General features: G+C 39.5%; 1 protein-coding gene across 2 annotated transcripts in view; it reads left to right on the top strand.

The window, feature by feature from the left end:
• Positions 1–12,360: 12,360 nt before the first annotated feature.
• The window catches only part of tbrg4 (transforming growth factor beta regulator 4), a 55,016-nt gene continuing 48,530 nt past the window's right edge, over positions 12,361–18,846 (top strand). The window contains exons 1-2 of one of the 2 annotated variants that reach the window (XM_062464711.1): positions 12,361–12,466; positions 17,571–18,051. In XM_062464711.1, coding sequence (XP_062320695.1) covers positions 17,641–18,051 — 411 coding nt within the window. In that variant the 5' untranslated portion in view covers positions 12,361–12,466; positions 17,571–17,640. Of the gene's footprint in view, positions 12,467–15,388; positions 15,410–17,570; positions 18,052–18,846 lie in introns of those variants that run through there. The other variant, XM_062464710.1, reaches the window with a different exon arrangement.

The following is an 18,846-nucleotide window of genomic DNA, read 5'->3' as shown; positions in this document are numbered from 1 at the left end:
ATTTACTGCTGGGATGAAAACATTTACATTTTCAAATTAATGTAAAAAAACGATTGTTTTTAGAAATGTTTTAGGTGATGTCAGAGTTGTATGTTCTATCATGGTTTGTTGTACTCTAATGATTAATTATACATTTTAAGATCTAATATACATCTTTTTAAATGTTTTTGTAAGCTAAAAACTTAAATAATTAATCATGCCTTTTGCACTCCCAGTTTTAAAACCTAGAATCAGCTCTAGCCTGTAGTATGCTCATTGTTTGTAGGCTATTCACATTTTGTTGGTGTTCCTTTGTCCTATTGTTGCAGTGGATATACACATTATACTGAAGAAGCCGTGCTTTCACTGAACCACGACCTAGAATAGTCTAGGTGACCACAATACAGTGTGTTTCATGCTTGTAAAGTTTGCATTATTCATTAAAAAAAATAAATGTTGCTTGTATTTGGTTATTTCCCAACATGTGGCAACAGTGTAGTTTAATTATATGGAGTTTATTTGATGTGTTTGCTGGCTTGGTGGCGCTAATAAGTTACAAATGAATTTAGCCTATTGCTAATCTCAATTTTAATTTATAATGTTGCATTCTGACTACACTTTTTGATTTACAAAATGAAAGGATTAATATTAATTATTACACCATTACATTTTTCCTCTGCACAACCCCTAGAGGCAGCTCGCGCGCACCACACTTTGGGAATCCCTGACTTACAGGGTTAATACTGAAGATATTACCCAATTGCTGTGAAAGTACCAATTGCTGTGAAAGTACCAAGTCAATGAAGTGAATCACCAATTACAAATTCAAGACAAAATCAACGTATTTATTATAGATCTTTAAAGTGCAGGTGTCTGATACACTCAAGTTGAGCATCTCAGAAGACTGGAAAAAGAATACAGGAATGAATAGCAGTTAATAGTATGACAATATGTTACTCTCAGAAGAAACATCAGGGGGTGATAATCAACAGTTTTTGCAAGCACAGAAAGAGGACGCCACATGCTAGATAGCTTTTGTTTAGGTCTTTAGATATAGGGCTCCTAGAAATGGCCTTGACACTCATATTTTCCGCGTTCAAAGTTGCATGGCAAGAATGAAAGTGTAATTTAGAATAGGCTATTAAAAAAGAAAACACCGCCAACAATACATACTTCTATTCTATAAAAAAAAAATATATTATATATATTATATATATTATATAAAATATATTCATAAGTATGCAGTGGCATAACGACATCTATGACGTTGATAACAAACCAAACCGTTTCAAGATCGTTTGAAAATTGAGCAAGTTATGGTCATTTAAAAAGTACATGTAGCATCAGCATGTTATGGGTGAGCGAGTTGACTGTAGCAAGATGGCCGCCATGTGCGGACGTTCGACTCCGTTGTCCGGCAACGCGGACGACGGATTTTTATATATCTATGGGCTACACAGCCGGCAGTTCTCGAATCGATCTCACGGTACTTTGATGGCTACGTCACAGTGACCTAGCCTCGGCGCCGTCTCAAGTCGGACAAAAAGTCTAACCAGAATTCACTGTTTCAAGTGAGCCGCCTGCAGCCGGCTGCAGCGCTGCATGAAGTCAGTCCATGTCGAACGCACCTACTGTCAAGCTCGTGGGAGCAACTTCCGGGTCACAACACAAAAATAAACGCAAAATTGAGAAAGAAGATTTCCACACACTATTTTTATTCCCAATTTCCATGTTTAAGCACATCAAAGAAAATGAGATAACGGGTCGTTTTTTCGTTTTCCATTTTCTATTATCAAAACGGAAAATGGCTCGTTTGCCGATTTTGGTTTTCTAATTTCAAAACGAAAATCCGTTGGCCGCAAAGTACACGGACTGGAAATCTTCTTTCTCAATTTTGCCTAGATTTTTGTGTTGTGACCCGGAAGTTGCTCCCACGAGCTTGACAGTCACATATTCAGGATGTCAGCAGAGGGCGCATAGCAGATGAACCCAAGCCCCCACCCCTCGCCCCTCGGCTTGAAGCAACGGCCTCGGTGGATGTAGGTGGTATTGCATTTCTTGTTAGACTTCCGGCTCTTCCGGTCGTTTTTATTCTATTAACTCCAGTCAACATTTACAAAACTATCTCCCCCAATCATTTTTGTTAGATTCTCGAACCTGGCTCATACTACTAGCTTTTTCATAAAATAATTTTTCCAGATTTTTGCTCAATTTGAAACCAATCCGAAATGGGTAAACTAGCACCCCATTTATTTGCTTACGTCAATAAAAGTTGCCTGCAAATGTGCTCGCGGATACTAACAGGGCACAAGCACAAAAGTTCACATTGGCCAATAGCCGATTTACCTGGAGCTGAATGAGCCATATTGAATGAGCACAGGGAGAAATGGCTTGAGTTGCCTGCCCTGTTGTAGCAAGTTTAGTAAATGGTTGTCACACATACATGAAATGTTGTTAATATAGTTTATTCCCGTTATTTTAAAACAGATTTGATTTTTCTGTCAAGAACGTTTTTACGTTCATGACATGATGGCAAATATTACATTATGTTAAGCGTGAGCATAGATTGTTGACATGTCTATCTGGAGCAAAGACGAAGATTAATACTTTAACTGATAACCACAATAAGAAATGATATAAATATGATTAGTCTTGCCTTCAGAAGCTTTTGTTAAACACACCCATTATTCTTTTTTAATCGTGTCATCAAGCCAGACTGCTTTTGTGGGACAATGAAGGTCCTCAGTGACTATGTTTCACCCCCACTTATATCTGATGGAAACGTCTTGTATATAGGCCTAGTTCTGTTAATATGCCCCTTTCAAAGGCAAATGTTAAATAAAGTATATTTTAGACATACTTCTCAAGCTTTTAATTATTACATTATTTCCAAGTCTTGTTAGATCACGTTATATCCATTAATAGGCGTTTGGTTTTGTAGAACATATAAAACACAGGCCACATTTCTACACTGATATGTAAATTGAAGGCAGTGTGAATTTCGTGGCATTTCGTTTGAAAATACAGTTGACAGTAAGTCTGCATTATGGAAGATTTCTGTTACCAAAATAACTATTAAGCTTTCTTTGCCTGGCGAGAACAACGACGGAGCTAGGTGTTCATGTTAACAGTTTATTTAATCCGATACAATGCGTTGGAAATCATATTCAAATCACAAGAAAAAATGCATCATATGTGATGAGTTCCATCTAGAATAGCCCTATATTTAACCCTATAGCCTATTTCTAACAACCAAGTGAAAGGAATACTATACAATGACAGTATACATTTACGTAAAGTTTGCATCATGTCTTTGATTCTTATCGGACTTGTACCCCATTCTGCCACTGCAATGCCTTAGCTCACACACTCGCAACCATATAAATCTATGCTCGCGACTGGCTGTCGCAAAGTATGACGTGTACAGCTAGTTGCAAGCGTGCACGAGGTCTCGGAGCTAGGGAAAAAAAGAGCCACTGTTTAAAGCTAGACTGGAAGAGTCGGAAGTGGAAAGATGGCGCGGTCCAGTTTTGCGCTCTCGCTTGCCTCACTGCACCACTGAGCACTTTTCATAGAAATGAATGGGACGCCATCTTGGAAGACAAAAGTTGCTTCCTCTAGTAATATTAACACTATGAGATGAACGATAAAATTGCTCGCAGAGCAATCGAGCCTCAATGCAAAATTGGATTAGGCCTACATCGGACTGAAGCATGGTTCCAGAGTCTCATCAGCCGCCTCACAAAATAAAGAAGGTTCTACACCAAATTTGAATATTCTTCTAAGAAAGTCAGCGACCGGATATAGGCCTTATTTTAAAGTGATCACTGATCATATTCTATGTCTAAATTCAACTTCTTCTTCAAAAAAAAAACTGCACGGAGTAGCAACAAGAGGGTTCCCAGGAAAATCTGATTCCCTTTGTCTGTGCTACACCTTTCATATCCAACAAATTACACCCCTGAACTTTTAAAACAGATCTATTGGCCTACTACAATTGTAAATATCCTATGACTTCTGCTCCAATTGGGCCTTGATGCAATGCCATCTAATATTTTCTGCTGTTTCTGCAACATTTTTGGGGATTAACCAGGGACCAAACCAGTACCTTGTACCCAGTTCCTCTATTCTGCCCTACTACATGTGTTTTACAACACCAGTTGCAATCAACCCTGGGTTATAGCCCTTCACCATTGCATGGTGCCATTCATTCTTCACAGGTCACACCCATCAAGTCAAAGTGAATAGTAACTGGTCCAACTCCATATCAAGCCCATGGTATCTGTGGAGGAATATAGACATCACACTTGTCAAATCCTCCCCACACAAGTCCAATGACTTTAATAACTTTTGTGTAGGCCCATACTATAGCAGTTTGCAGACATACAACACAGATGAGACTGAGGAGAGTGAATTAGAGATAATGGTAATAGGAGGGTGTTGCACATTTCTGCTTCTCTTTTTCTCCACTCACTTCTTTACCTTCTCATGTTTTCCAATTGTTTAAACAAGTCTCTATACTCTCTGTATTCTGCACAAAAGATGACTGTGTACTGTATATAAAACATTCCGGCATAAAAATCCACGTATCTCCACACTCAGATCCTGTCACCCTTCCCCAGTCCGCTGCTGTTTTCAAATAACCTATATACTACAACAGCATAAAACAATTCCTGAAATTCAGTTATGGCTTTTGATTTTGGAAAGCCACCCCAGGATTTCAGTGGCCCCATCTGGCTACTCCTATAAAACATTTCTGGGGGTGCCACTGCTTTTTCCTGTTAATGCCTGCACTGCAGCGAAGAAAACTATATGACAACAATAATGTTTAATGTAACTGGCCCCTCTAACAGAACCACTGGCCCCAATGTTACTGACGCCCCCCCCCCCCCCCCCCCTCGTGCTGTCTGAGTCTGTCAAATGTCAGCACTCATGGAATGCCTCCTGTCCAATTAAAGAATACCTACTTGGTTGGAACTAACTGTTGTTTACACATTTATATGTAAATTATAAACAAACAACAAGAAAAATTGTATGTAGACACAGCCACCTCTCTAATTGCATTCGCTCTCATTCCCATAGCTATGGTGGTCTCAAGCTAGTATACTAACTTTAAGCACAGAAATGTAGGCTAATATACGAATCATCACAAGCAGAACAGTGATTTTCTTTCAAAGGACATTTTTAAATTGTGTGTAACAGGGTATGAATGCATTGATGTTGGCTAAAACGTATTGTACATTGATGGATGTAAGGACAACAATTGTATTGTCACTACAATGGCCTTTTGCAAACTTGAATAGATTCAAATGTTTTGGGTCAAGTTAACTCTACATTTTATCCAAACTGAATAAAAGTTACATGAGAAAATAATATTATGTTTTTTATAAATAAAAAGGGAAGATTTGCTCAATGATTGCCTCAATGCACTTCATTAAATTTCAGGGGTGTAATTTGTTGGATATAAAAGGTGTAACACAGACAAAGGAAATCAGATTTTCCTGGGAACCCTCTCGTTGCTGCTCCGTGCTGTTTTTGGACTTTGAAGAAGTAGAATTTGGACATAGAATATGATCACAACTTTGAAAAAAGTATCCACAACAGTCTCTGTCAGTTGAGTGTCTATATGTAAACTGCAAAGGTAGCCTCACATGACCTCAACTTTCTTACTATGATTGCCTCAATGCACTTCATTAAAACGTACAACAGAACTGAAAGCGGTAATTTAGGTGGGGGGAGGGAGGGTTGGGGAGTGTTTCTTGCATAATCTGGTTCTGACATCCAAAATGGACAAAACGATATTACGAGGCTATTTTTAATTTTTTGCAGATACCAGCATAAAGGATATGGCATAATTAAACAAACGAGTAAATGGCTGGTAATATCATTTGTGTTATATGGTTCTTCCGTTATTCCAAAATAAAACAACGGAAACCACGCATTTCCCCATCATCTGGTTCTGACATCCGAAATTGACAAATCGATATTACGAGCCTATTTTTCATCTTTTGCAGATATCAGCATAAAGGATCAAAACATCAATTAATGGCTCGTTATACCATTTGTGTTAGCCTATATGGTTATTTCATTATTCCAAAAAAAACGAAACAACCAAAAACAAGCCGTAATACTTAAGTGTGTTTGAGTTACTAAAATGACAAAACGATCTTACGGCCCTATTTTGCGTTTGTCAACACGGGTTGCAAAATAGAAAAACCAATGGCCACAAGGTACACGGACCCAGGAGGCTCAATAGGTGCGTTCGACATGGACTGCGGCTGCATGAAACGACCGGCGAGAGTAGCCGCTTGCAGTCGGGGAGGAGTTGAAAACGGCTCTGTAAAGTCGGACATTCCAGCTTCTCGTGGTTTGCTGCTAACGTCAGTCATGGCCGATCAAGCGCTGTTTGCTTACTTTACTTTATTTATAATTAAACTTAAGTCTTTCCGTTAGTGAAGAGGCGGACTAAAACCCTTTCTTCAACACATTTTTAATTCAATTAAACTGTTTGGTCCGGATTTCAGTGTTGGCGAAACTGAAGGTGTCAGAATAATTACAAAACGAATGGTCGGGCCAAGATGGCGCCGATGTAACATGCCTTTTTAACGCCGAGGGAAACTTCTGTGCAGAACTTAGTCGTATTTACCCATTTAACACATACATCGTGCTAATGTATTACTAATGATCAAGTTGTTTAACTAATTGTGATTTTTTAACCAGGAAGGCCCAAAACATTTTTGTTTCTGAGTTTGCACCGTTAAACTGAGGCACCAGGCAACTAACTACTTTTTTAGCTAGCTACTGTACTGGCTAATGTCTGAAATGTCGTTGTCAACAAATGTTTCACAACTCCCTACGGAGACAGAAGATATGGATTCGTCTTTTAATCCCGACAGCCTGAAAAGAGATCACGACTATCTCAAACACTCAAAGGAACATGACTATTGCTCGTCCGATTTGACACCTATTGAGTCCCCCTCTTGCAGCCCTATATCTAAAAAGATGTCTCACTCTCGCCGGCGCGACTCAGCACTAACGTGTCTAATGCTGATATCCTCGCAGCAATTGAAAAGGTTGGTAAAAGGCAAGATGAGTTCCTGGTAAAGCTACAAGCTGTTGAAAGTTGCGTCAAAGATAACAACCTCAATTCGTGAGCTTACATCTTCCCTGGAGTTTACTGGTCAGGAGGTGGAGGACATGAAGGGGAAGGAAACGAAGGGAACGATCCGGCTCTAAGAGCCGGCTCTTGAAGGTGAACATCGGGAGCTGGCTCGCATATCTGAAGAGCCGACTCTATTTTTAATAGATTAATACAGCCTATAAAAACTAAATGATTATGAAATAATGAATTTTAATTGTATTTAAAATAATTGACTAATTCAAAGAACAACAAAAAAATACTTGGAGGCTCAAAGGCGCACACGATCATCCTCACATTCTGTTCCTGTCAATCCTGCATGAGGGAGGGCCGAGCCAACTCACACACACTCAGAGAGTAGTCAAAACTCGGAGGAGAGCCATGACAAATCAATGCATTTTTAAAGATATGTGGTTACGGTCGAGTATGATTTCATTTCATAATTTAATTCAAATTGTTTTCACACCTATCATAGTCAAATTCATAGTTAAAACATGTATTTTTTTAAAGAGCCGTTCGGGAGCCAAAAGAGCCGGCTCTTTTTAGTGAGCTGAGCCATACGAGCCGGATCACGAAAAAGAGCCGGAATGCCCATCACTAATCAGCATTTGTAATTGTTGGAGGAGATTTTAATTAAGTCCCTAACCCTATTTCAGACAGATATCCTTCTAGAGGCACTGGGAACATGTCAAATCCAGTACTGGGGTATTTTTGTAAAAATACCCCAAAAATCTATCGTTATTGGATGCTTATAGGCATTTAAACCCAAGCTCCCTCACTTTCACCTGGTTCAAAGCAGATATGTCACAAAAGTCACGTATTGATCTCTGTCTTATTTCTGACAACTTGTTAAACGCTCTGCTCTCTACTGAAATATCTCCTGCTCCTTTAACTGATCATTCTTCCATTAATCTCACATTGTGTGACAATAACTTAAATCAGCGCAGGATACCTGGTTACTGGAAGCTCAACTGCTCATTTCTGCAACTCCCCTCCTATTGTCTTGGAATTAAAGCACTTTTAGGTGAATTTATTTCTAAACCTAACTTGTCTTCAATCTCTATGTGGGAATTGTTTAAATTTGAACATATAAAATTCTCAATTAGTTTTGGCAAACAATATGCAAATAACAGGGCAAAAGGAATTGAGGAAATTATAAGTGGTCTACATACCTTGTTAGATAATCCATCTCCTAGTGATGAGGATAAACAAAAGTTATATTCCTTACAGGAAAAATTGAATGTCTTATATTTGGAAAAGGCAAAAGGCGCCTTTGTCAGATCTAGAGCTAAATGGTTAGAATTTGGGGAAAAGAACTCTGCATACTTTTTTAGTCTGGAAAAAAAACGCAGTGAGGCAAAGAAACTTTGTACTCTCAATATAGATAATAAGTGTACTTCAGATGAAAAAATTGTCTCTACTTATGTCTCAAATTTTCAGAAACAGAAACTATATTCCTCGAACTTTGACCCAAACTCTTCTAAGCTTTCTTTGACCAAGTTGGCACTTTCATCCCAAAAATCTGTGAAGAAAGTAGGAATTTATGTGATCAGCCAATATCGTTAGAGGAACTGGATCTTGTGATTAGAAAGTCTCCCTTAAAGAAATCTCCAGGGCCTGATGGTCTGCCTTTTGAATTCTATAGAACGTTTTGGGATGAAATACGTCTTCTGATCTTGGAGGTTTTTAAGGATTGTGCTTTCAATACAGAGTTAACCTCTTCCATGAAACAAGGGCTGATAACTTTAATTCCTAAACTTAATAAGGATCCTCTCTTCTTAGATAACTGGCCTCCTATAACCTTACGCTGGCCTCAGTCTATGCTAACAGACTTAAGCCTTGTCTGAATGAAATAATCTCTATTACTCAGAGTGGTTTTATGAAAGGAAGACACATTTCCAACAATATACGCCTTGTATTGGATATTTCAGATTATTGTGACTATTTTGATGATGACGCAATTATACTTTTTCTAGACTTTTACAAAGCCTTTGATACTGTTGAACACCACTTCATCCAGGAGGCTCTTTCTCGTTTTGGGTTTGGAAAGAACTTTCAAAATATAATTCTAACTCTTTACAGAAACATTAATAGCAGTGTCTCCTTGTCCAAAGGTACTTCACCCTGATTTGATATTAATAGAGGAATTAGACAAGGTTGCCCTATATCACCATTCTTATTTTTGCTAGCAGCTGAGCTCCTTAACCTGTATACTGTACACTGTACAAATGTTGAAGGTCTCGTCATTGGGGCAAATTCTCTTATCATAAGCCAACTGGCTGATGACACATTTTTTTGAAGAATGAACTACAGGTACCTGTGATTCTGGATGCTTTAAAGATTTTTTTCTGGGGCTTCTGGGCTTTCTATCAATCATAGTAAGAGCGAAATAATGACTGTACACCTGTCGGATAAGACCTCTATTGGTGGCCTAGCTGTAAGGCAATCAGTGAGGTATCTTGGTATTGTGATTAGCAGGTCTCCCATTGAGAGAATTTATCTGAACTTTGCTCAGAAGATAAAAACAGCTAAGACAATTTTTAATTGTTGGTTGCAAAGAGATCTTTCTATATATGGCAGAGTTTTATTGTCTAAAGCAGAGGGACTATCAAGATTAGTATATCCAGCATTATCTCTATATGTTGATCCAAAGACATGTGCGGCCATTAATTCACTCCTATTCAAGTTCATTTGGAAAAACAAAACAGAATATGTACGTCGCAAAACAATCACCCAAGCTTACTCAAAAGGAGGATATAACACTTTAGATTTTATTAGTGTGAATAACACATTTAAAATCAATTGGCTTAAGCACTGCGTACATCAGAACAATGATCCTTGGTTTTATATCCAAAATTTGATATTTGAACGATGTGGTAGTCTTCAATTCTTACTATCTTGTAATTTCAAATGTAGTAAACTACCCGTAAAATTGGGCAACTTTCACAAACAAGCTCTTGACGCCTGGAAATGAGCTTTTAATCACAATTTCTCTCTCCACAAATGTATTATATGGAACAATCAGTATGTGTTGTGTAGGAATAAGTCAATTTTCTTCTCCAATTGGTTTAAGGATAATATTTTCATTTTAGATCTGTTAAATGACAGTGGTGATCTATATACATTTGAGGAACTTACTCAAAAGACTGGTGCACACCTGTCACGTAAAGAATATGAAAAGGTTGTTAAAAGTATCTCAAAGAAATTGCTATTTCTTGTAAAGACCCAGACCTCATATGGGTCTTTCACGGGTGAGATGCCTCGATTGTCAATTAATGGGTTAGACCTTACTGACAGGAAATGTAATAATCTTCACATCAGGCAATCAATATCGATGATTCACAGTGACTCTCACAGAGCACTTCACTTTTGGAAATCTAATTTCTCTGAAATGGTGATAGCATGTGTGTGGTCAGATCCGCATAGATTTTTTATTTCAAATAAAACTAAAGAAGTTCATATGAAGATCTTACATAAATATTACCCTTGCAACGCCTTCTTAAATAAATTTAAACCAGATATTTCACAGCTATGCTGTTTTTGCTCTGGTCAAGATGAGTCCATTCTTCATCTGTTTTATAGATGCACATTTTCACGGAAGTTCTGGACGGATGTTTTGACGCAAATATTTACGTGCCAACAAATTGGTACATATCTCTGAAGAAATGGTTTTGTTTCTGAACTCCAATACTGGTTGTATCTTTATAGACATCACAATTAAATTATTATGTCTACTTGGTAAATTTCATATTCATAAAGCAAGAGTACTCCATTCCAAGCCCAATTTAAATTTGTTCCTCTTTGAACTTAAAATGCTATTTGAATCTATTTCTAAATTACACAATAAAAAAGCTATTAAAACTTCTAAAATTTTAGATCAAATCTGTGGTAACACAGACTAATTAGAGAAATTATGTCGATATGCTATCCTATAATGATGCTGGATTTCTATTTTATTTTGATTATTTTTTATATTGTGTCGTATATCCCCTTGCATACATTATTAATTCATTGAAGTGTTTCTAGTGTCTGCAGATTTGTTATGTTTAATCTGACACAAATACTTTTGTTACGTAAGTGAACATGTAATTGTTGAACACTGTATTACTGTATTTGCAAACAATGTTGAATAAAATAAAAAAAAAGAATAATTACAAAACACGCGTCAAAGTTGTCGTGTGTGAGTCTGGCCAATCATGAAATAGCTGTGTCGTCATTATAACCCTTGCAGTTGCTCTTGAGAAAATGCGCTCGGCTACACAGCCGGTAGTTCTCGAATCCATCTCACGGTACTTTGATGGCTACGTCACAGTGACCTAGCCTTGGCGCCGTCTCAAGTCGGACAAAAAGTCTAACCAGAATCAGAGAATGTCTAATATAGAGAGAACTGCCACTCTCGGGAAACTTCCGGGTTCTGAACTGGTTGCAGTTCCACTCTAGTTCCATATGAGGGCGCTAACGGTCGAGTGCAGAATGAATGGAGGTCTCTGGAGCTATACCCCTTTTTTTTTATCGCCTTTCTGTTCTAAAAAGCCTTTTAAAATGTAATTGACGTCATACACATTGTACGGCCTGAGATACTGCTTGACGGCAAGCTCTGGTTACTTCCACTTTTCTCTCGAGGCATCGACAACACAGCTGACAGGTTAGGCTCACCCTGTCAATACACATGCTAGAAAGAGTTTTGGTTTGCTAATGTTGTTGCTAATGTTGCTAATGCTCTGACATTCTGGTTCTGCTTCGGATGCCATCAAGCGGGATCTCTGGTCGTAGTCAGTCCTTCACTAACCAAATCAGCATTCGTTAGCAGAATGCTAGCGTGTTATGGGCAACAACGACTTGCCCTGTAAGAAATCAAAAGGACAAATACTCGTTCATTCAACTTTCGACCTATAATCCATGTTGAATATGCAAAAACTACAATCAAATCTGAGATTTCTCAACGACAATCAAGTGAAAGAGACACATTTAGCCGTTTAGCTCCATAGACTCCCATTCATTCTGCACTCGACCGCGATCACTCCCAGGGGAACTCTGGTGGAACTGCAACAAAATTTGGTACAATGGGGCTTAATAGGGAGTGGCCAGGCTCTCCTTAAACAGGCTCTTCCAGAATTCACTGTTTCAAGTCAGCCGCCTGCAGCGCTGCATGAAGTCAGTTAATGTCGAACGCACCTAATGTGTCAAGGGTCAGACGAATCAGAAGTAGGGAAAAGAAAGTAGCCAATCAACGAGTCGTCCGATGATCATGTGACATACTATGCTTACTACGTAGTTTTTCTGCGACTGTGGTAACAACTGAAGTCCATGTGAATGTCGTCGGTTACATCCCACATCCTCATTTGAAAGGTAAAATCAAAAACAAGTTGAGATTAATTGTGGTCGGCATTGTTCACAGGAGTCGAGGCGTTTATAGTTAGTTTTAAGATGAAGCATACCTGTCTAGTGCATCTCGTAAGTGCAGCGCACCTCTTTCTTGACAAGGTCAGAGTTGCTTCACGAAAGTAGTCAGAGGCATCGTTTATCACATTGATTTAACATTTGAGTTTGCCGAGGCGTCTTATGAACATTATAGCTAGTTGTGGAAAAATGCCTACTGTGTTGCTAACTACTTACCGTACGTGAATGTGGGTTTATGTAAGGTTTCCAGCGTAGATGTTACACAACTAGGGTTGCCAACTTTGTCACTACTAAATAGCCTACGCCGGTGTTACGTCCCAACTGGTTCCCAATTTAACTGGTTCCCCAGCTGTGCGTGCACCTATCAGTCTGCCTCTATCACCAGATTCGTCACAAATTCACAAACATTACTGGCGATTTTCAAGTCGGATCTCATATTTGCTGCGGCTGCGAAGGATTCGATCGCACTAGAGCAAAAATACGTGCGCACGAAAGTGTTGATTTACACCGCGAGCCATATCAGCTCACAAAATTTTGCTAAATCGTTACGTATTTGTTAACTATGTTGGCCTTCAGGTAACATTTTGATTTGGCTTCTTCTGAATCAACTGGTTCCCATAGACACTACCCGAATGTAGGCTACTATATGCACGTATTTGGGGTTGTTTCGAGGCAATAGCCGTATTTTCCACGACATCACAGTTCCTTCTGACACCACATATTAAAAATTCATACTAAGAACGTTACTGCTAACCCAGACAATACGATCAAAATACGCGTAACACAACGTGGAAACATTCGTTTCCTATGCGATTTCGTGTAGCCTATGGCTGTGTTTCTTCGCTATATCTTTTGAAATCAATTCATTTCATAATTATATATTCTGAACAAATGTAGTGAGCACTACATTACAGCCATTCACGCCACAATAAATGGAAGCTAAGAAAATAAAAGATTCGAGTGGGATTCGACCCCACGAGCAAAAACACATGCATTGGTATAATCCGTTGCATTACACCGCAAGCTACTGAAGCACATGAGTGTTTTAGGAATTCAGTCACGTATTTGTTAACTGCGTTGGCCTTCAGGCAACATGTTTTGGTTCTTCTGAATCAACTAGTTACCGTAGACACTACCCGAATGTAGGCTACTCATCACGTATTTGGAGTTGTCTCAAGGCAATAGCCATATTAACCACGATATCACAGACCCTTAATGACACCACATATTGCGAAGCACTACTACTTATGTGACCCTTCATTACGGGTCAACCTTAATGAAGGGTCCTCGACAACCTCAACAACCAACCTCAATTCTCAAGGAAGATAAGGAAAAACCCATCTACCCGGCTTCCCTGTTATGTTGTGCCAATCACATGGCACCAGCCTGTGGCTACCATTGCTTAATCTGACATTTGTTTTTCTGGGAGTTTTTCCTTGTCTTCCTTGAGAATTGAGGTTGGTTGAGGGGCAGATCTATGGGCACATGTGAAGCCCTCTGTGACTGCTTTTAAAAAGGGATATTCAAAGGAGATTTGACCATTGTTTATAGTACTTCATACAAACATGTGTCGTGCTTCACATAATAAAGACAATATGATGGCATTACATGAGTGTTGGTGTGTTTGTTTGACATCAAATACAAATGTATGTATTATAGAAACCTCACAATGTTACCTGGATGCTAGTCACAAATAAAATTGGACACCTTCAGTACTGTGTTGCGGGTAGAATATTACTACATGCATAGGCTAGGCTACTACTCGGCAGTGTTCGCATTTAAGTTGATATTGTCAGCGACAATCTAAGTATTACTTTGCAGTATGTGGTGTCATTAAGAGGCTGTGATATTGTGGTAAATATGGCTATATATTGCCTCGAGACAACCCAAAATACGTGATGAGTAGCCTACATTGGGGTAGTGTCTACGGTAGTTATTTCAGAAGAACCAAAACAACATGTTGCCTGAAGGCCAACGTAGTTAGTAAATACGTGACTGAATTACTGAAATTCCCATGTGCTTCAGTGGCGTGCGGTGTAATGCAATGAACTACAATGATAGATGTGTTTTTGCTTGTGGGATCGAATCCCACTCGAATATTTTATTTTTCTTAACTTCCATTTATTATGGCGTGAATGGCTGTAATGTAGTGCTCACTACATTTGTTCAGAATATAAAATTATGAAATGAATTGATTTCAAAAGATATAGCGAAGAAACACTCAGCCATACACGAAATCGCATAGGAAACGAATAGACCCATGTTGTGTTTCAAATGGTTACGCGTAGGCTATTTTGATCGTATTTTCTGGCTTAGCAGCGACGTTCTTAGTATACATTTTTAATATGTGGTGTCAGAAGGAGCTGTGATGTCGTAGAAAATACGGCTACAGCCTCGAAACAACCCCAAATACGTGCATATAGTAGCCTACATTCGGGTAGTGTCTATGGGAACCAGTTGTTTTAGAAGAAGCTAAAACAAGATGTTACCTGAAGTCCAACGTAGTTAATAAATACGTAACAATTTACCAAATCTCTTAAGAGCTAGAATAGCTCGCAGTGTAAAACAATGGGCTTTGGTGTAATGTGTTTTTGCTCTAGAGCAATCGAATCCCACTTCATGCAAGCCTGCAAATGTTTTATTTTGTCTCCATTTATTTTGTCGTGAATGGATGTAATGTAGTGCGTACGTAGCCTATACTTTCATACTTTCATATTTGCCACAGCAAATATGCGATCCGACTTGAAAATCGACAGTAATGTTTGTGAATTTGTGACGAATCAGGTGATAGAGGAAGACTGATATGTGAACGCACAGCTGGGGAACCAGTTAGCGTGGAAACCAGTTGGGCGACAAAACCGGAACAAAAGGTGGCCTGCCGCAGCAGTGCGGGTATGTCTGAAGCCATTTGTCATAATGATAGCAAGATTAATTGGCGCATTTTCCTAACGTATACAAAGCGTTTGAGGGGAGGGGGACTGATGACAGGTGTCGGTGATCATTCTCATGTGTCGTGACCAGCACTGCTGCTGTTGTATCAGTCAGTGGTTAGAGCAGCCTAGCAGCCAATATATATGGGACAAGGGAGGTCACGTATGGGACAAATCAATTAGGCCTAATATAAGGGACCTCCCGGCTAATACGGGACATTTGGCCACCCTTTACACAATCCTATTCTGCAGGTTTTTAGTTACATAACTAGTTTTATTATCATAGTCAATTTTGAATGACCCGAAGATCGATCTACAATTTGCCCACCTGATTGATCATTAGGGACATGCCATCTTTAGTGTAAATTGTTTGACATATTAGCTACTACTGTATTTTACATATTTGTCCCACAGAATTAATTTGACAAATGAGTGGTCAATGCAGTGAAAAGAAAGATGCTTTTTTTCTTTGTCTTTCCAGACCAGGAGCCTCATTTATCAAGCGTGCATAGAAATTTTTCTTACGTGGATGTTTGAAATATTCCCATGACAGTTCAAGGTGCGATTTATCAAACATTCGTACGAGCGGCGTACGCACACTTCTAGGATATTTTCCTTGATAAATCTCACTTGTTTGTGCACAAGCTTATCAGAACAGGTAAGTATTTGCATACGAAACGGACCATATTATCTAAATTAGTTGAATCACCACCAATAAAAAGGGAGCTAACAAGTTCAACTAGATATTGGTAATGAAAATGTAGCAAGAAAAGAAAGGAAAGAAAAATAATTTTTCCCAAAAGGAAATGGAGGTTTTAGTGTCGGAGGTTGAGTGCAACCACAACATTTTATTTGGAACACTTACCGGTGCTTTGACGGTTTGACCACCAAAAAAAAGAATATTGTTTGGGAAAAGGTAGCGATTGCTGTTAACGCATCTTCTTCTCAGAGGCGCTCGTTGGCAGAAAAAACACAAAACAAATTGTTTGATTTAACCCTTGTGTTATCTTTGGGTCATTCTGACCCATCAGTCATTGTGACCCACCGTTGTATTGCGACAACTTTACCGCATACAAAAACAAAGTGAAGCATTTTCTTTTAACCGGTGGGCTGTCTCAGACCCCCCACATTGCGAAGGTTAAAAGACAATTATTTTTATTTGTTTTTGTATTGGGTAAAATTGGGTAAACACAACGATGGTTCGTTATGAACCTTTGGGTCATGTGACCCGAAGACAGCACAAGGGTTAAAATCAAGTGCGAAACAGGCCGTAGCTGTACACAGGCGTGTACGGGAAATTGATGTAGGCTACTGATGGGATTTACTGATGATTGTGTGTAAAATATCAGGCATCGTTTGACTGATGGAGGGTTGTGAGATGCCAGACCGATCAGCAAGCTTAAGCTTTAAGTGCCCGTCGCCAAGATAGCCAAGGTGGATAGCACCTGAATGTGCACTGGAATGGCATTCGTTCTCCTTGTTTGTCTTTGTAAAGTTGGTCCTAGATCCTTGCATAATTCCACTAAAATGGGTTTAGGGAAACTATGCTAATGAGCCACTCACTTCTTTGTACGAAAAAGTCATAGCCACTCTTGACGAAATGCAGCGTGTGCTAAATCTTCTAAACACAGCTAGATCTGCCATCTTCATATTAGATATGCCGTGTTAATTGACCATCTTTTATAGTGGTCCACGAGCATGTTATTGTTGTATCATGCATTACACTACGGTACGTCAATTCGACAATATTAACAACTCCCTTTATGGTGTTCAATTATATAATTACGATATTTCATGAATTCAATATTTCATGGAAATCCTTGCGAAATGCTTCTATTATTGATTTAAATCTTATAGGCCTAAATAGAGTTCCCGTGTTCATAATGCAATTGCCTTGTTTCACCACTTTGTGAATTGTTCGTACTCAGCTACGCATAGTATTGACCATTCTTAGATTTACGCACACTTCCAAGAAATCTCTTGTCATGATAAATCGCAACTTTTGCATGGATCCATTCGTACGCATGGTTTCCGCACATATTAGTGCATACAAACGGTTGATAAATGAGGCCCCTGGTTCTCATGTCTGATTCTCTGTTGAACTTTCTGCGTCTCTCCCTCAGGTGAAGGTGATTCTGGCTGCCATATTGTGAACAAGTTTCTCTGGTCTGGGTGCTTCAACTGTGCTCCTCCATGACCAGCCGTCTACTTGGCCGATATGCCCGTCTTCTATCCAGGGCTTCACCTAATTCTCAGGCCACAACTGCCCGCTTATCTGCCCCTCCAGCTGCGCCTACAGAGACACTATGGGCCCATGCCTGGATGGGGCCTTTGGGGAGGCCACTGTGTGAAGGCAGGAGTGTGGCCAAGGATGAGAACTTTCCCACAGTCCCCAAACGCACACAGCTCGATGAGCTTCTAGAGACGGCGGAGTCTCAGCAGGATATCCTGTTAGCTTGGGCTGAGCGAGGAGGAAATGGCAACCAAGCTGCAGTGGCCATGGTCAGATTATCTCAGTGCCAGAAAGGGGGCTCTGAATTAAACCAATCAGAGTTGTTGAAGGATCCCAGGCTGCAGGATATGATGGATACGGTTGCTGGACAGGTAGGCGGAGCTGTGTTGGTGGTGTGTAACCACTGTCAACTTGGACTCAAGGAGACACACACCTTCAAGTTAATTTATGTCGTTTATGGTATCTGTATTAGAAAGATACAGTACAGCAGCAATAGCCTGCACTGTTGAATGGACATGCTGGCAACAAACACTGGTGGGCACAGAGTTGCAGAAATCTCTCAACTACAGTTGCTACAACTGGCAAGACAATAACAGAGCCTGTCTAAGGAGAGCCTGTCCATTCCCTATAAACCAGCATTTTCAAAACCGAGCGTTTCAGCTTTCATTTTCTCAAAGGCGGAGAAGAATACCAAGGGCTTGGTTTACACCTATCGAAATTTCTAGCCACTGGGGAACCAAAGGCAGGCTAGGGGAACTCATATTAATGTTAAATAACCTCCTAAAGTGAACATTTCATGTCATGGGACCTTTAAGCCGCAGTTGCAGTTACACCAGAGTTCCACTGGGGGTGATCGCGGTCGAGTGCAAAATGAATGGGAGTCTATGGAGCTAAATGGGTAAATTTGTCTCTTTTGCCTGATTGTCATTGAGAAATCTCAGATTTGATTGCAGTTTGTGCATGTTCAACATGGATTATAGGTCGAAAGTTGAATGAAGGAGTATTTATCCTTTTGATTTCTTACAGGGTGAGTCGTTGTTGCCCATAACACGCTAGCATTCTGCTAATGAATGCTGATTAGTTAGTGAAGGACTGACTAGGACCAGAGATCCCGCTTGATGGCATCCGAAGCGGAACCAGAATGTCAGAGCATTAGTAACATTAGC

Source organism: Osmerus eperlanus, chromosome 7 (genome assembly GCF_963692335.1).
Source record: "Osmerus eperlanus chromosome 7, fOsmEpe2.1, whole genome shotgun sequence".
Lineage (NCBI taxonomy): Eukaryota > Metazoa > Chordata > Actinopteri > Osmeriformes > Osmeridae > Osmerus > Osmerus eperlanus.
This window is presented reverse-complemented; position numbering and strand designations above follow the sequence as displayed.